Genomic DNA, 18,490 nt, shown 5'->3' on the forward strand with positions numbered 1-18,490 from the left:
CATCACCTATGTAGTTTTCTTGCCAAAAAGTTTAACTTGAATCTAATCATGGGGAAATAATCACACAAATCAAGGAAGTACCATAAAGGTCATGACAAGTTAGGGAGATTATTTTAGAGAAGACTAAAGAGGTAACAACCAAATTCTTGTGATTCCTTCTAGGATACCAGTCTGGAATTGGAAAAAAAAAAGTTAGAATATTTTGGGGAAACTGAAATACATATTGATGAATATCAGGCGTTACTAAATATTAAATTTCATGCATGTGATAATTGTATTAAACACTACGTAGGAAAATGTCCTTATTCTTAGAGGATACATGTTGAAGCATGTAGGGGGGTTAAAGTGTCATATTTGCAACTATTAACTCGTTTAGAAAAAACAAACAAAAACCAAAACCCAAGTATACATATAAGTAAATATGGCAAAATATTAACAACTGGTAAATTTGGGTAAAGACTATATATCATAAAGGTGATTATTATACTACTTTACCTTTTCTGTTGGTTTGAAATTATTCAATATAAAAAATCGGGGGTGGGAAATGTGGTTAACGAACCCACATGTATCTACAGTATATTATGTGTCTAAAGTGTGGATAATCCAAAAGTGCTAGTCTAGACAAACTGCGAGCTCCACTAGCATAGGGGGTAATTAATTGAGAAGTCAAAAATTCAAGTGCATTATAAGATAAGCAATAACTATAACTGAATGACAAATTTTAAGACAAAAGCTCAAAAAGCTTGAGAGTAATTTGGAAGAGGAAGAACAGAAATGCTAAAAGCCTTATGGCAGAGACGAGACAAGCTAGAGAAAGAATGAGAACAGGAATAGTCAGAGAGGAAGATGAGAGGTGTTGAGAGGTGATGGGACCAAAAGAGCAAAAGCAGAGCTGGGAAGCAGGGTGGTGCATGCAAGCAATAAGTATGGATTAAGTAGAGGGCCTAGTTAGAGGAATTTATACGGTGAGTCACAGGGAGGTCACTGTATTATAAAACAGTGGTTTCAAGAGAAATCTAAGTAGTATCCTTGTAGGTAAAAGGGGAGCTGCTCTGATTGAAGCAGGGAAGGTGGACGAGAGTGGCAGTGTCAGGTGACCCATTGCTTCCCCTGCTCTCAGCTGTCTGGGAGATACCTTGAAGGGATTCTAAGGAGTATTATTTAAGGGAATTCCCTGGTTGTCCAGTGGTTAGGACTCCGTGCTTTCAATGCAAAGGGCTCAGGTTCAATCCCTGGTTGGGGAACTAAGATCCCACAAGCCGTGCAGTGTGGCCAAAAAACAGAAAAAAAAAAAAAAAAAAAGTATTATTATTTAAAAAACCCAATGCTATGAAAGATTATAGCATTCTCATACACAGTACAGATATGTGGTTGTACTACAGTATTTTAGCACAGTGCACGACATGATAGGCGACGATAAAAAAAATGAAATAAATGAAGCCAGAGAAATAAGATCAAGCCATAATCGAAGATTTTTTAAAAAATTAACAACAACAACAAAACCCAACGTATTTATCGCACCTTTCCTATAAAATTGTACATTAGGATAGCCAAAGAGTTGCTATGGGGAAGTTTTCCTTTATAGATCTCCTCTAGCTAATAAATGAAAGAATGATAAAATTAGAATGTTGCCATTATGTAATCCTGATGAAATGCTGCATTTAGGCAATGATGATCAATGGCTATTATAAGACAGACAGACAGACATTATGTACTTCTCCTCACTGAGGTCATCATTATCACCTACGAAGCAAGCCTTGTCTATCCACTCCAAAAAAGAAAAATCACACCTGAATTTGATCAAGCCTCTAGATCTCACTACCTATTTATATGACATACAGGGGACTGAGGAAAACAGAAAACACCACAGGGATCCCATCAATAAAATCCAGATGGGAAAATTTACAGAGCTAACTACCTGTTTTTTTTTTTTTTCTCCCAAACAAATAACTACAAGGGTGAAAAAAGACTAGAAGAGACTAAAGAGTCAAGTCAACATCTGCAGCATATGGACTTCACTTGGATCATGATTTCAAAAAATTTATAGTAAAAAACAGTTATGAGGTAATTGGGTAAAATCAGACATTGACAAGGATATTAAGGAATTTTTATAAGACATGATAATAGTATCATGGTCATGTTAAAAAAAAGACGTTAGAGATACACACTGACACACTTATGGATGAAATTATGTATTTGCTTCAAAACAATCTAAAAAGTAGATGGCAGTGTAGATTAAATAAGATTGGCCATGAGTTGACAATTGTTGAAGTTGAGTGATGAATACATAAGGGTTCATACTCTTCTCCCTACTTATGTAAATAGTAGAAGCTTTCAAAATAAAAAATTATTAACATCTTAAGAGACTAAAGAATGCTGCCTCTTACTATGACACTTTCTACCTCCTTTGGGGACAATGAGAAAACAAACCTAACTAGGAAGTAAAGTTTGATTATTACTACTGCTTAAATATTAAACATAAAAGTGCCTTCCAGTATAGGTTTTAGAAATTTAATGTTAGTGTCATGAGATAGTCATAAAGGTTTAAGCAGTATCCCAATTACTATTCATCCATATTTTACCTGAACTGTTTCCAAAATCCTCTGGGCACATAGTACTGTAGTCGAGAAGCAGCTAAATGACCAAAGATGACCTGAAGGTATCTTAGAACACCAATATTGTACTCTTTCCTATCTTCTGTTTTACTTAATGCTGGTTTCTCTTCAAATTGTTGAGGGTATCCAAATACATCATCTCTGGGATCAACATTGCTCTAGAAACCAAAAGTTATCATTAATGAGCTAACCTAACTTCAAAGTAGAGTAAAAATATGTTGAGACAAATGCTAAACGATTAGTGAACAAATCACCTGTACTTCTATTTATTTCCAAAGCACTTAACTTTCAATTTATAAATTTTAGTTTACAATATCAGTGTTTATATCCCCACCCCTTTCACTAAGAGTTGTCATAAAGGAATAACCCTCACTAAGTATCGTAGAGGTAGGTAAATATAGCGAAATACAGTAAAGTGATTAACTTAGACTGAACTGGACACAAATGCAGGCTTTGCTACTTATAAGCTAAGTAACTTTGAGCAATTAAGTGCCTCATGTGTAAATGGGTTAACACATTCTTCATGTAGCTGTTGTGAGGATTATATGAGACAATGTATATAGAGTGCTCGGACTTGTAAACATTCAATACAATATACGTATTAAGATTAGTAGTACTCTTCAACAAATGGTGCTGGAAAAACTAGATATCCATATGCAAAGGAATAAGGTTGGACTTTTCCCTAACACTATACACAAAAATTTACTCAGTACAGATCAAAGATTTGAATGTAAGAGCTAAAACTATGAAACTCCTAAAACATAGAGCAAAAACTTCATGACATTGGATTTGACAATGATTTATCGGGTATGACACCAAATGCACAGGCAACGAAAGAATAGAGACATACTGGACCTCATGAAAATGAAAAAGTTCTGTGCAAAGAAATTGGAACCCTTGCACACTGTTGGTGGGAAATGTAAAATGGTGCAGCCACTGTAGAAAACAGTTCCTAAAAAAATTAAAAATAAAACTATCAAATGATCCAGCAATTCCACTTCTGGGTAAAACACCCAAAAGAACTTCAAGAAAGGTCCTGAAGAGATATTTGTATATCCATGTTCAGAGCAGCATTATTCACAATTTTGAATTCCACCGAAAGGTGGAATCAGGGACTTCCCTGGCGGTCCGGTGGTTAAGATTCTGTGCTCCCAATGCAGGGGAAGTGGGTTCGATCCCTGGTCGGGAACTAAGATCCCGCAGGCCGCGCCGTGTGCACCACCCCCACAAAAAGGTGGAAGCAACCCAAATGTCCACTGATGAATAAATGGATAAACAAAATGTGGTATATACATTCAAAGGAATGTTATTCAGCCTTTAAAAGAAAGGAAATTCTGGGCTTCCCTGGTGGCGCAGTGGTTGAGAGTCCGCCTGCCGATGCAGGGGACACGGGTTCGTGCCTTGGTCTGGGAAGATCCCACATGCCGCGGAGCGGCTGGGCCCGTGAGCCATGGCCGCTGAGCCTGCGCGTCCGGAGCCTGTGCTCCACAACGGGAGAGGCCACAACAGTGAGAGGCCCGCGTACCGCAAAAACAAACAAACAAACAAAAATAAATAAATAAAAGAAAGGAAATTCTGACACATGCTATGAAATGGTCGTTACGTTAAGTCAAACAAGCCAGTCACAAAAAAACAAATATGGTATGATTCCACTTATATGAGGTACCTAGAATAGTCAAATTCATAGAGATGGAAAGAGAATGGTGGCTGCAGAACTCTGTGTGGGACGTGGATGTAGAAATAGACAATGTCCAGTCCCTGCCCACGAGAAACTTAGTCTAGGGAAGGAAAAAAGCACACAGGCAAAAAACCAAAACCAAAATACCCCACAGTGCAATGGGGCGCCGAAACAACACAGAGCAGAGGGTACCATGAGAGCAAAGTTGAGACACCTTATTTGAACTGTATCATACTTTGTCTGCTGGTACAATTAGCTATCTCTACTGTGCTTAACTCAACAACCTAGAGAAGTGATGAATCACAGAACTAGAATCTGAACTCCAATTTTCACCCAGAGCAGTGGTTCTTAACCAGGTATATGGTGTGAGCAATGCCTATGAAACTTCTTAAAAAAGTAAAAATGCTCAGACCCCAATCCCTGGATGATGCGGTTCAGCAGACCTAGAGAAGAGTTGGGGTCTAGTGTATGTTTCAGAAGCCCTCCCTGTAAGTGATAAACTACCTCAGAGCAAAATAGTTCGGTGACTTAAGAGAGGGAATGAGAAAAGAACCATTTAAGATATTTACTACAATCAGAGCATGCTCTGGCTTCTCTCTTCAGCTCTCACCAACACAACACCATGAGTGGGAAAAGGTCAAATAAAAACAAAGAAATACAGGGTGGACACAAACATGACCACAGCTTAAATCTGGCCATAGCCTCTTCTTTAAAGAACCATGCCATAGTTATGTCAACTCTGATCCACCACTACAACCTAATTTTTTCACAGCTTTATTCTGCATTGCATACTTGGTAGGAGCCTAAATTTTGTTACAAGTAGAAGTTTGTTTCCTAAGCAAAAATAGTTATGATCTGGGAGAAATGCAAAAGTAATCTAAAAGTAAGCACAGACAATGAAACTGGCATAGCACATATCTTGGCATAAATAAATGGAGATACATAATTAAAATATCAAACAGAAAAGTAAAAATATAATTTAGACTATTACTAAAAATGAAGATTCTTATCATTATACAAACTCTAAATTATACCAAACCCCCAAAAGTGAGTACATTAACTATTGCTTTAAAACATATAAACTATCATAAAAACTAACTGTAGTTGCAAGTCTAGTAGGTAGTGAGCACTATGTCGAGGTAGCAGTCTGTGCCGGGAGATTCTAGCTTTATTTTCAAATATTTGCCAACAGGTCCAGTGAAAGTCTAACGCTTTCTAAGAGAACAACAGTATCTCGTATCAGAACTTCAAACACAGAAAACAAAAATGCTAAATAAAATTTACCTCGTTGTCCTGCTTCTCATCCCCAGACATATCATCATCTACATCACTACCTGTGCCTTCAATTGCAAGAATACCATTCCTAATGGACGGAATCATGTAGAGTTGCTGAATCACAGAATTCATATAACAAGTAGCACCAGCGTTTTTCAGCCCCACAAATCCTTTTGGTGGGCGGGGTCCAACAGGTGGCAGATATTCCCACTCAGTAAGTGCTTCACAAGCTGAGAGAAGACAAGAGATTCTTGTAGTACAAATAAAAACATTTTGTCCACTTTAGACTTTATTAAGCTGATAAATTAACATTACCAATTCCACTACTCCTACAGCCACCTGAAGTAGTGCTCTAGGCATGCATTTCACCCTCAACAAATCGAAGATACACAGCAACACATACCACTATATAGATTTTTACCCCACCATCTATGAACCCATGCTTTATCTGATGTTGCTTCTATGGCAGTCTCACAAGATGGTACAAGGCTAATTTCTACATGTTAACTTTATTATAACTTAGTCATTATGAACTTTAACTTCTACTTTTATATGTTTTTTCAAGTGTCTTCAAACTCCTTCTGGCATGAAATGTTATACAAATATATCAACATATGATAGCTTACTAAGTTTTAAATAATCCTAAGATATCACCTGGGTTCACATCCAGGTTTTGATGCTTAGCAACTCTTTCATCTTCACGCAAGCCTCTGTTTCCTTCTTAATAAATGTAGTAATAAGAGTAACACGTGCTTTGCCTATAATCACCATGTTATTTTGAGGAGCTAACGAGATACTGGATTTGAGTTCTGTGAGAACTGTACATCACTGCCCATCTCCCTCTACCTAGTATAAACCTGGAAACAATGTAAATATCATCATCTATAAGACCAATTAAATTATATAGTATATTGAACTGAAAGGTAGAAAGGTATATAGCTAATAAATGGATTTAGATAAATATTTACGTGTTGATAGGAAACAATCACAGATATATTAAGGGGAAAACAAAGTGAAGAACACTGTGCACTCCATACCAATCTGTGGTTAAAAAACTAAACAAACAAACAAAGATTTTATATGTGGATTTTGCATACTCAGAGATTCTGGGAGGATAGACATGAACTGAAGGTAACGGTTACAGCTATCAAAGGGGACCAGGGGAATGGAATGGGCAGGAAAAATGTTTTAGAATACATCCTTCTCTGGTACTTGAAATTTTTACCACACAAATGTACTACTTAAAAACAAGCAGCCTTTCTCTTTCTGCCATCTTGGAGCCTGTGGAGGAGTGCTGGGAACAGGACTTCTAAAACAGCAAATAGGTCTGGAAGGCTGTGGTCCAAGGCTCTATTTTTGCTGGCTATAAGCAGGATCCTGTGAAACCAGAGGGTTCCTCTTCTTAAAACTGAAGGTGTTTATGCCCAAGATGAAACTGAATTCTACTTGGGCAAGAGATGTGCTCATGTGTACAAAGCAAAGAACAACAGTGACTCCTGGTGGCAAACTGAACAAAACCAGAAGAATCTGGGGAAAGGTAACTTGTGCTCATGGAAACAGTGGCTTGGTTCGTGTCAAATACCAAAGCAACCTTCCTGCTAAGGCCACTGGCCACAGAATCTGTGTGCTGCTGTACCCCCTGAGGGCTTAAACTTATTGAAAACTAAATAAATAAAAGTGTGGATTTGTTTAAAAGCAAACAAACAAAACCCCTCACCCTACTATATACAAATTTGATAGAATGACTGTCTAACGTTTTAAGAACTTTAATCAGAATCTCCTAAAATGTTATTAAAAAGTCTTTATATTCCAAAATACAACATATCAAAAAATAATTTGACATGTTCTTAAAAATTTACTATAATCAATTATATTCTTCAGCTTTGCAGATAAATGGTTTTCTCCTAAAACAGAACAGCCTCCATTGTGGTTTGCTTTCTTATTTCTGCTGTCTCAGTCATTTTACATTGCCCTCATCCCTTCTGAGCTTCAGTTCTATATCAGTAAGATCTACAGTCTACAGTCTATTTCATGGGCTTCATGTGAGCATTAACTGAGGACCAAGGGCACTAAAATGTTATCTTCTCACATTCTTATCTTTAAAACCAGATTCTCTTAGAACTCATATGAAAATAACATTAAAGAGCTTCTAAAGTGAGGGCCTGAAAGGTTTTCCAACGCATGTAATTTGAATTTTTAAGCTTGAACTCTGAAATTTATTTTGACTGCTTATTATTCTGGAGTTTGGATTTTATTCCAGATTTGACTGAAATGAAATTTACTTTGTTGCTCAATACTTGTACCACTTACAGGAAGACATTTAACAAACATCTGAAAACTTTTCTACATTAAGACTCATTGCTTGTAACGGTCTTAAATGTTATACTAGTTGCTGAAAGAAAGGAAAACATGAGTTGAAGATGTTTACTGAAAGGAAAACAGAATTTGAACACATTAGAGAACTGTCATCAGAACTCTGTATTTTAAAATACTTACTAGTTATTGCTGTGCCAATGTAGTACATTTCAGTCAAAGAATCTACTATCTGTTTGAGGTTCCTCACACAGCCAACAGCTAATGCTACAAGTAACTCAAAGCCTGCATTAATGGTAGCTGGTGAACTACAGACTGGAATAGCCTGTTCAGCTGGCAGTTCTCCATTTCTCATATACTGTAGGTAAACATTGGATGCAGGGAAGATGAAATCATCAATTAATTCCTACAAAGTTGAAAAACGGATTATGTATTAGCAATGATACATATTTATATAAAAATACATGTGAGGTTATATATGCGTATGGGTGTGTATTTTTTTTAAAGAAAGAAATGTCTCTTGGAAGGAAATAATGTTAAATTAATTGTCAGAATTCAAGATTTCATTACATTTCAGAAAACTTACTTGGATTTTCTAATAAAAAGATCCCACTTCAAAACACTATTTACTACAATTAACAAACAAACCCAATTTCTCAGGTTAAAAACTCATCAAGGATGACTTGACTGTAGCACTTAACAAAAATTCACATTAAGTAAATTTACTCTTTTAATCACATGTATACCAAAGCTCATTTTGAATAAAAATTAAATGTCCTAAAATGATACTATTTGTTTCCTTGAGTTACCACGTACGTGAAAAAACTCATCAAAGAAACATGGTAAACATACACAGTCTTACATAATAGAGGTCTGTCTCATTCTGAATAGTCTGATAAAAAGTTCAGATTTCCTAAACAGAAAAATTAAATAGTGCTTACTTACTTCACACAGTACTGAAATTTTATTCATGTACAAAATTTAGAAACGATATTTTAAAAGTTACTGTAACCTCTATATTCTTTAAAAGTGGAAAAGAGAAATGATAAAGAAAATACACCAAAGACATGATACCATAAATTAACCAGACAGATTTGCTAATAAACATGTAGAACGTTAATGATACACAGCTTAGGACCAAGCCAACAGAACTTACCTTAATGAGATTAGCACCTCCTTTTTCACAACCAATATGATATTTTTTCTCAGGGGTTTGAAAGGCCAGTAATTCTTTTGTTACCCCAAGGTGGCCTTCCAAGATTGTCTCTTCAACACCTGTTTCACCTGTTCTTTTAACATCATCCTGCCAAAGAAAAATATCAAATGCCTAACTTACGAAAGGGCGGTGAGATGTCAGAACAAGAGTGAGCTAGACAGAGGCAATTCCTTCAAATCTTTCCATTCTAAGCCATTTTTTCTCTTCAGAACTTTCTAGAAGTAGGCTTTACAAACTAGTAGAAGAAATGCTCATCTGAAGGCTAAAAGATACCAATCTCTTCGGAAATAAATTCTCATACAACTCTAAGTAAAAAGTATCAGGTGTTAAGATCAAAAGTTAAATTAAGTGCTAGTCTATCAGACTCATTTTTTGATGAAAACAATTCAAAAATACTTTTTAAAAGATGAAAATTTGCAAAATAGGCCCATTTTAAAATGGAAGAAGCTGAATATCAGTGTTTCAAGTCTTAAAGCAAGGCATTTGACAAAACTACTTACGCATTCATTCTGTGAATCATGAGTTAGTAATATCCACCAACACAGAGTATATTCTTTGGTCCTTTTTATTACTCTTTGTTTTTCATTTAACCAAAATGCTCAAAACTATAAACTATTAATAAAATATCGTATTTATTGATGATAAACACAGCATTAAATGCAACTTACCCTAATTCTTTTAAGCCAATCAATTTCATTATTGAGAAGAACTTCAGCATTGGGTATATTAATATTACTATTGTAAGCATAATTAAGAAGGTGCCTTAAAAGAGTAAAGTAGTCGCCTGAATGTTTAGCTCTCTCTCTGGCTGTGCTCTGAAACAATAAAGTAGAATAATATGAATTTACATATCCATGCTCAGAATCCACTTTTTAAAATCCAGAATTAACTAGAGTAAATGACTAACATAGGATGGGAAATTACTAATATTTAAAAAATAAATATAGACTGCTCTAACTTTAATACAAGCTAAAACCATAAATTCTTGACTGTTCCATGTACAAGAATGAATCACAATGTTAAGTATATTAAAAAATGTCTCACCCCCAAAACGGTGAAGAGCAGAGTAATGAAGAAAAGTAAAGGCCTGTGTCCCATGCAACATCTGGTGCACATTAAAAAGAACTGCTCCTGTGCCACCTGGCGAACAGTTCTAAAAAAAAAAAAGTTTCACATTTAATATATTATCTTCATGAAGAAAAAGAAAAAAAAAGATTCCAACACTGTCTCTCGGGGTGGGGGTGGGGTGTTAAGGGGTAGGTAAATTGAAAGTAAAAATACAAGAATACATAACACCCCTTTAAGCAGCAACGTTTAACAGATGAACTTAGGCTGTGTGTTAAGAACTAAAACCTCAAATTGTCACTGAAGAGTTCAAGGGATACCTTCTAAAACCCCTTTCTTGGAACAGGCTAGAAATGTTCCTCTAGGTATAAGAGTTATACAGTAAGCCTTAAGCATCTTTTGGGCATTCCATAGAATTATTCCATTGTGCTCTGGAGCGAACAACTCTGTACAAATTCTGTTGCAACTACACAATAAGGATGCTGCTGCAGATGTCCCTGATATTATACTAGTGATTCCCAAAGCATGTTACCCAGATCAGCAGCATCAGCAGCATCTGAGAACTTGTTAAAAATGCAATTTCTCAGGCCCCAGCAACCTGTGTTTTAATAAAACCTTCAGGTGATTCTAACGTGTACTAAAGATTGAGAACAACCGTATTATACAACATTCTATGATTACCCATGCGAAAAACTTGTCTCTGGTCACAGTACTGGGAATTTTACCTGAGCATCATGGGTCTCTTAAAAAATATGTATACTATACAGATCTCACTAGAATAAAGGCTCCAAGAGGGCAAAGACATCATCTATTTAGTTTACTACTGTGCCTCCAGAATGAAAAATGATGTCTGGCATATAACAGGTGCTAAGAACCAGTTACCAGATGTATAAATACTGTTTGTTTACAAGATGGAGGTCTGTCTCCATTAGAAAGTAAGCTCTTTCAGGGCAGGGCTTTGCTTTGTTAAAGCATGAGTTCCTGGCACCTAGAACAACATCTGACATACGGAAGATGCTCAAAAAGTATCTGCTAACGAAGCATTTGTCTATCGTACAGACATTAACAAACTACATTTGGTGAATAACTATGTTTCTGCTAATGTGCTAGCTGATAGACAGCTTAGAAATTTTTAGTTCAATGTAAGAACTTGACAGTATACATTCTGTGTACTAACCTCCCTCCTGGATATTTTTTAGGTTTCTGAAACCTGTACATGGTCCTATAAACCATAGGGACCTTTAGAAGCTTTGTGGGTTAGGTTTGGTGGAATTCAAATAAACTGACATCAGGAGTACTTGGTTTTGTTGGGGAGAAGGTCCATAACTTTTACCAGATTTTCAGAGGTATACGTCATTCATACTGCCCTAGTTTATTTTTAAAAAGTTAGGTATGCGGCCCAAATAGAGTGAGGGTCTATAAAGAGTTGATGCTTGTCAGTTCCTGATGAACCCTCCCCTCACACATGCAGACTTCGGTAATGCTTCAAAAGAAACACATCTACTAAAAAATCCTGTTGCCTGTATCTTCACAACATACTAAAAATTTGATCATTTCTCACCACTTCTACTATTGCCATACTTCCAGACTCTCTCATCTTTTATTTGGATTAATGAAATAGTCTAAGTGCCTTTCCTGCAAAGCAACCAGAATAAACTTAAAATGTTAACTCAGAGCATATCATTCTTCTGCTCAAAACCCTCCAATGGGGGACTTCCCTGGTGGTCCAGTAGTTAAGACTCCATGCTCCCAATGCAGGGGACACAGGTTTGATCCCTGGTCAAGGAACTAAGATCCCGCATGCTGCGGCAAAAAAACCAAAAAAAAAAAAAAAAAAAAAAAAAAAAAAAAAACCCCAAAAAACCCCCCAAAAAAAACCCCAAAACCAAAACAAACAAACAAAAAAACCCAATGGATTCCCATCTCACTTAGGGTAAAAGTTAATGTCTTTACAATGATCTATAAAATCCTTGCAGGCTGCTTATTGCCTCTCTGGCCTCACCTCCTACAACTCCCCCACCTCTGCTGTTCCAGCCACACTCGGCTCCATGTTGTTCTTTACATGCCAGGCATGTTCCTGCCTTGGAACATTTGCATCTGTTGTTTCTTCTGCTCACACTTCCCCCGGTGTGTGTGTGTGTGTGTGTGTGTGTGTGTGTGTGTGTGTGTGTAAAGCTGGAATTTGGGATTAACAGACTACTACATATAAAATAGATGAACAACTAGGACCTACTATATAATACAGGAAATACAGTATTTTGTAATAATCTATGATTGAAAAGAATCTGAAAAAAATATATATATGTATAACTGAATCACTGTACTGTACACCTGAAACACTGTAAAGCAGCTATATATACTTCAATTAAAAAATAAAAATTAAAAAAAATATATATTTGGTCATTCAGATGACCAAAGTGTATATTTCTCATATAAAAATAAAATAAAATTTAAAATGAAATATGATGGAGGTGTTAGCTAACCTTAGGCTATGGTGGTAATCATACTGCAAGATATGACTGTCAAATCAACACTTTGTACACCTTAAGGTTACAGTTATATGCTGATTATATCTCAATAAAGCTGAACAAAATAAAAAAATACAATTTAAAATGAAAAACAAAACACAAAACGATCCCACCCAAAAACCCAACACACTTCCCCCATTAACTGCATGGATCACTACCTCACTCTTTCAGAGCTCTGTTTAAAAGGTCACCCTTCTCTGGGAAGTCTTCTCTGACTATCCTACATGAAACTGAACTCCAATGACCCTGCCTCCCCACTCATCCCCATTCCTGATTTATTTCTCTCGATAGCATTTATTAATATAACATACTATATATTTTCCCATATGTCTTCCCTTCCCACTCCCTATCCCCTTTAGTACAGACTCCAAGAAGGCTGACATTTTGTCTGTTTTGTTTACTGCTATATTCCCAGTAGCTAGAACACTGCCTGGTGCATAATGGGTACTTGATAAATTATTCATCAGTGAGACTGCCTACAATATTAAAATCTAACACTATTTGGATCTCAGCATCAAAGGCCTTCTGTAAACTGACGCCTACTAATCTCCTTTTCTGCATTATCCCTTTCTCTTCTACCAGAATACTCAGCTGTGCCTTGAAAGCACTATGCCAGGAGTGGCAAACTCAAATGCCTCCATGGATCATCAAGGTAACATAAAGGAGTTAAACAGGCAGAGTATAAAGCAACAGGTGCTGGAGGAGGCTTAAAAAAAAAACCACATATCCACTTAAAGGAATTCAAATCCAATTACAAGCAATTACAACAAAATATCAATGTTGTTATGTGGAAGCAGACCTCTTCTAAAAAGAACAGAGGTCTGGGAGACCTCTAGGGATAAGGAAAACTTACTGGAAAATGTGGCCCTGAAGTTGAAATTTTCGACTGCGTAGAAGCAAGAGCCAAACTGTGGAGTGCTTATAAACCAAATTTAAATGTTTACACTTAATTCAAAGACAATGGGAAGACATGGAAAGATTTTAAGCAGGAAAACAACACGATCATATTTTGCAAGATATACTCTGCAAGTATTGAAGCCCGGTACTCTGATATTTATAGGATGATTTAAAACTGCAGGGCAGGGCTTCCCTGGTGGTGCAGTGGTTAAGAATCCGCCTACCAATGCAGGGGACATGGGTTCGAGCTCTGGTCCGGGAAGACCCCACAGGCCGTGGAGCAACTAAGTCCATGCGCCCCAACTACTGAGCCTGCGCTCTAGAGCCCACAAGCCAGGACTACTGAAGCCCGCGTGTCTAGAGCCCGTGCTCCACAACAAGAGAAGCCACCGCAATGAGAAGCCTGCTCACACAATGAACGAAAGCAGCCAAAAATAAATAAAAATAAATAAATACATACATACATAACTAAAACTGCAGGGCAGGGTGAGAGTCAGTACTAGGGAAGAAAGTCAGATACCTAAAGTTCAAAAAAGATCTTAACCTTAGAAGACCCTCCTTGTTGTCAAAGACAAGACAACAGAGGCATGAGAAGAAGTGCTGTGTACGGTACTTTTGACTTCACTGTGCACAAGTTTCAGGGAGAAGAGGAGTCAAATGGTTCTAATTTCCTATAATGGGGATTTTCGTAAAAGTAGAGAGCAGGAAACTTATTAAACGGAGTTCCTTGATACTTAGTAGCAAAGAAAGTGACATAAGTAACTAATTTAGCTTAAAATTTAAAAAAATCAGCATAGATTAAGAAATTTGTACCTCCAGGTCTGACTTCATCAAAACTCATGGCTAATCATCTTTCCTCTCCTCCAGACTTATTCAACCTATTTATCTTTCTTAACATACAGAGTTGTCTAACGATGATAAAGTTTTCTCAAAGAGATAGCAAGCTCAAGCTTATTTGGCGGGGGGGGGGGGGGGATCCCATCAAAGAACTTTCTGAATAGGTTGAACTAGATGTCTTCAAGGAAATTACCAAGGAACTTCTAAAATAATAGAGATTCCCACTTGAGACCACTAAATTACTTTACAGCATCCCCTGGAGTGAGTTGAACCTACTACTCCATCACACCACGTACACTTAAACAAACAAACAAAAAAACTTTACCACTAGGCTTCATGTCAGCAAAGTGCTTATTTTGACTTTATACTAACTTTTCATCAGTGATTTCTGTCATTGTTGAATGGAACGTGAAAGAATAAACAAAGTGAACATTTCCTGTGTCTTTTTACAAAATGTATACGAGATAGATTAATTACATATAACAGTGATACTGATTAGAGCTCAAGTTTAAAAAGTTACCTTATGAAGGTCAAAATTAGATTGACATAAGATGATGGAAAACCTAAATTTTGTACAAATTTGATTGACTTGCACAAAAAGAAGCCCAAAACAAAATTAATGTCACTGAATAAATGCTCTTAAAATGAAAACCGAGAATTTCACAATTTGTATGGAAACACCAAAGACCCCGAATAGCCAAAGCAATCTTGAGAACGAAAAATGGAGCTGGAGGAATCAGGCTCCCTGACTTCAGACTATACTACAAAGCTACAGTAATCAATAAACCCACCAACATATGGCCACCTTATCTTTTTTTTTTTTTTTTTCGGTATGCGGGCCTCTCACTGTTGTGGCCTCTCCCGTTGCGGAGCACAGGCTCCGGACGCGCAGGCTCAGCGGCCATGGCTCACGGGCCCAGCCGCTCCGCGGCATATGGGATCCTCCCAGACCGGGGCACGAACCCGTATCCCCTGCATCGGCAGGCGGACTCTCAACCACTGCGCCACCAGGGAGGCCCCACCTTATCTTTGGTAAAGGAGGCAGGAATGTACAGTGGAGAAAGGACAGCCTCTTCAATAAGTGGTGCTGGGAAAACTGGATAGGTACATGTAAAAGAATGGAATTAGAACACTCCCTAACACCATACACAAATACAAACTCAAAATGGATTAAAGACCTAAATGTAAGGCCAGACACTATCAAACTCTTAGAGGAAAACATAGGCAGACACTCTATGACATAAATCACAGCAAGATCCTTTTTGACCCACCTCTTAGAGAAATGGAAATAAAAACAAAAATAAACAAATGGGATCTAATGAAACTTAAAAGCTTTTGCACAGCAAAGGAAACCACTTAAAAAGTGGCAATAAAAAATCCCACTACTGGGCATATACCCTGAGAAAACCATAATTCTAAAAGAGTCATGGACCAAAATGTTCATTGCAGCTCTATTTACAATAGCCCGGAGATGGTAACAACCTAAGTGTCCATCATCCGATGAATAGATAAAGAAGATGTGGTACATATATACAATGGAATATTAGTCAGCCATAAAAAGAAATGAAATTGAGTTATTTGTAGTGAGGTGGATGGACCTAGAGTCTGTCATACAGAGTGAAGTAAGTCAGAAAGAGAAAGACAAATACCGTATGCTAACACATATATATGGAATCTAACAAAAAATAACGGTTCTCATGAACCTAGGGACAGGACAGGAATAAAGACGCAGACGTAGAGAATGGACTTGAGGACACAGGGAGGGGGAAGGGTAAGCTGGGACGAAGGGAGAGAGTGGCATGGACATATATACACTACCAAATGTAAAACAGATAGCTACTGGGAAGCAGCTGCATAGCACAGGGAGATCAGCTGGGTGCTTTGTGACCACCTAGAGGGGTGGGATAGGGAGGGTGGGAGGGAGGGAGACGCAAGAGGGAAGAGATATGGGAATATATGTATATGTATAACTGATTCACTTTGTTATAAAGCAGAAACTAACACACCATTGTAAAGCAATTATACTCCAATAAATGTTTAAAAAAAATAAAAAAAGAAAAACTAGGACTTTATAATTGGTCTTAATTCTCACGGTAAAATGCAAAAGTTCTTACCATAACCATGCCTTGTGAATTCCACACTGACTTAACAACTTCACTAAAAAAAAAAAAAAACACTTGGCTCTAGGTATCTAAGAAAGGAAGCTAAATGTCCTATTTAATTTAAATCTTGTAAACCAGATTTTTTTAATGGGCTAAAATACATACCTCTTAGGTGAAACTAAATTCTGGAACTACAGAAAAATTAATTTTACTTTGAGAATTAATGTTCACATTTTGTAGACAGTAAAACGAAACAAATTCAGGTCCAGGCAAAACACAGTTAAATAAAAATTTCCTAAACATTAGTGTGCTATAGAGACAATAAATATTTGATTCCTGGGATAAATTCTGCCAACATAAATTCATTCATTTCTGCTTAAAAAAATAAGATCAAATTTCTTACAATTGAAAAAGACACTTACTTGCTGTGACAGTGCAACAGTAAATCAATAATGAATGTCTGCCAAGCCTTTTCTTTACTAAGAGCATCTAAGGCTGTCGGAATCAAGGCAAAACATAACGTCATCACCTCCAATGCTTCACAGCAAACCTGTTCATCTTCCAAATCTGGCTCACTGCCTGCATTGGTCTGTAAAATTATAGTCAAGGACAAATTACCTAGAGATGTATTTAAGAAAAATCTCATACAAACTTCAAGTTAGTGCTTAAAACTTACCTAGTCACTTAAACCACTTGGCCTCAGCTTCTTTACCTACAACTCTTGAGGCCCCTTTGAAATAGCACGGAAATGAGTATAAACAGATGATAAAAGTCTAATTCTATTCTTTTGCTACGTCCCAAGGATAGCTGAAGGAGCACACTGAGCATATTACGTGCTTCTTTGTCCCCCAAGCTCCTAGAGACCTTCTGAGTTGTGTACTTCTGCACCAACAATCATTCCTTCCTCAAGAACCACTCTGGCACTGCAGTCAGAGTACCCAACTTCTGACTAGTCCCATTATGTAGCTTACCTATAGTGCCATTTTATTCAAAAGCAATTGTCTCAGACAACCGTTCAGGAAAGGTCTGAAGGTTTTACGACCTAAAATATGCTTGGGTAGGTAGCTAATAAATTCTAACCTGAAGTTATCAATAAGGAATATTTATAGTACTTGCCTGAAAAAGAACAGGCATTCAAATATTACCTGAGTGAATAACCAACAGTATAGGACATCAACATACATCCCAGGCAAATCACGGTTATGTTGGCCATAAAAGGGAAGCTCCTATAACTTAATTTCCCCTTCTAAATGTGCAGCAGTGGCTATCAGGGGCAGGTATATATAACAGAAAATCAAAGAGTCAAACACAGTCTCTCTTCTGTAAATAACTTGATTAATCTAATGGAAGATCAAGGATGATACCTAATTGGCTGACACTCTTAAATGCTTTAAGAGAGCCAAAAATACTTAAATGCCATGATATCACAACTGAGTTACCTAAACCAAAATACACAGGACAGAAAGATGATGAAAGAAGAATAAAGAGAATAGGAGAAAAAAAATTCAGTATGAAATAATTATACCTGACTTTAGTGAGAAGTAGAAAAAGACAGTTTTATATTAAGATGGCAGACATAATAATTCAGCCTCCTGCACAATTAAACATTTTCTTAAAGGTAATATATTTCTGCGATAATTCTTACCTTCTCATAAACTTTAGTGATCTCTTCATTTGGGCTAAATACTAGCTGTAATGCCCCACATCCTGATGCCCAGATAATTTTTTGTATAGCTCTAATTACACAAATATCAGGCATATATCTTGAAGCCTGCAAGATAATGAGTAATCAAAACAGTTGACACAGTATTAGAGTGGAATAATCACTAGAAAAGCAAAAATGTTTCTCCCTGTAAAGGAAACAGGAATGGCTGTGAAGTAGTACCACTGTCTTTAGGTTCCCAAGTTGCCTTTGTCCCATTATTTCGTTTAACAGCAATACCACAAAGTATGTTCTCCAAGTT

The 18,490-nt window shown here is 36.9% G+C and overlaps 1 protein-coding gene and 1 pseudogene across 3 annotated transcripts in view; one reads left to right on the forward strand and one right to left on the reverse strand.

Moving 5' to 3' along the window:
- The window catches only part of USP9X (ubiquitin specific peptidase 9 X-linked), a 125,305-nt gene that overhangs the window by 21,759 nt on the left and 85,056 nt on the right, over positions 1-18,490 (reverse strand). For all 3 annotated transcript variants that reach the window (XM_060087967.1, XM_060087965.1, XM_060087966.1), the window contains 8 exons: positions 18,172-18,297; positions 16,949-17,115; positions 10,142-10,250; positions 9,766-9,912; positions 9,038-9,184; positions 8,065-8,287; positions 5,578-5,798; positions 2,583-2,773 (listed from right to left, as the gene is read on the reverse strand). In XM_060087967.1, coding sequence (XP_059943950.1) covers positions 2,583-2,773; positions 5,578-5,798; positions 8,065-8,287; positions 9,038-9,184; positions 9,766-9,912; positions 10,142-10,250; positions 16,949-17,115; positions 18,172-18,297 — 1,331 coding nt within the window. The remainder of the gene's footprint in view (positions 1-2,582; positions 2,774-5,577; positions 5,799-8,064; positions 8,288-9,037; positions 9,185-9,765; positions 9,913-10,141; positions 10,251-16,948; positions 17,116-18,171; positions 18,298-18,490) is intronic.
- On the forward strand, positions 5,927-7,219 carry LOC132482582 (large ribosomal subunit protein eL33-like; annotated as a pseudogene).

Source organism: Mesoplodon densirostris, chromosome X (genome assembly GCF_025265405.1).
Source record: "Mesoplodon densirostris isolate mMesDen1 chromosome X, mMesDen1 primary haplotype, whole genome shotgun sequence".
NCBI lineage: Eukaryota > Metazoa > Chordata > Mammalia > Artiodactyla > Ziphiidae > Mesoplodon > Mesoplodon densirostris.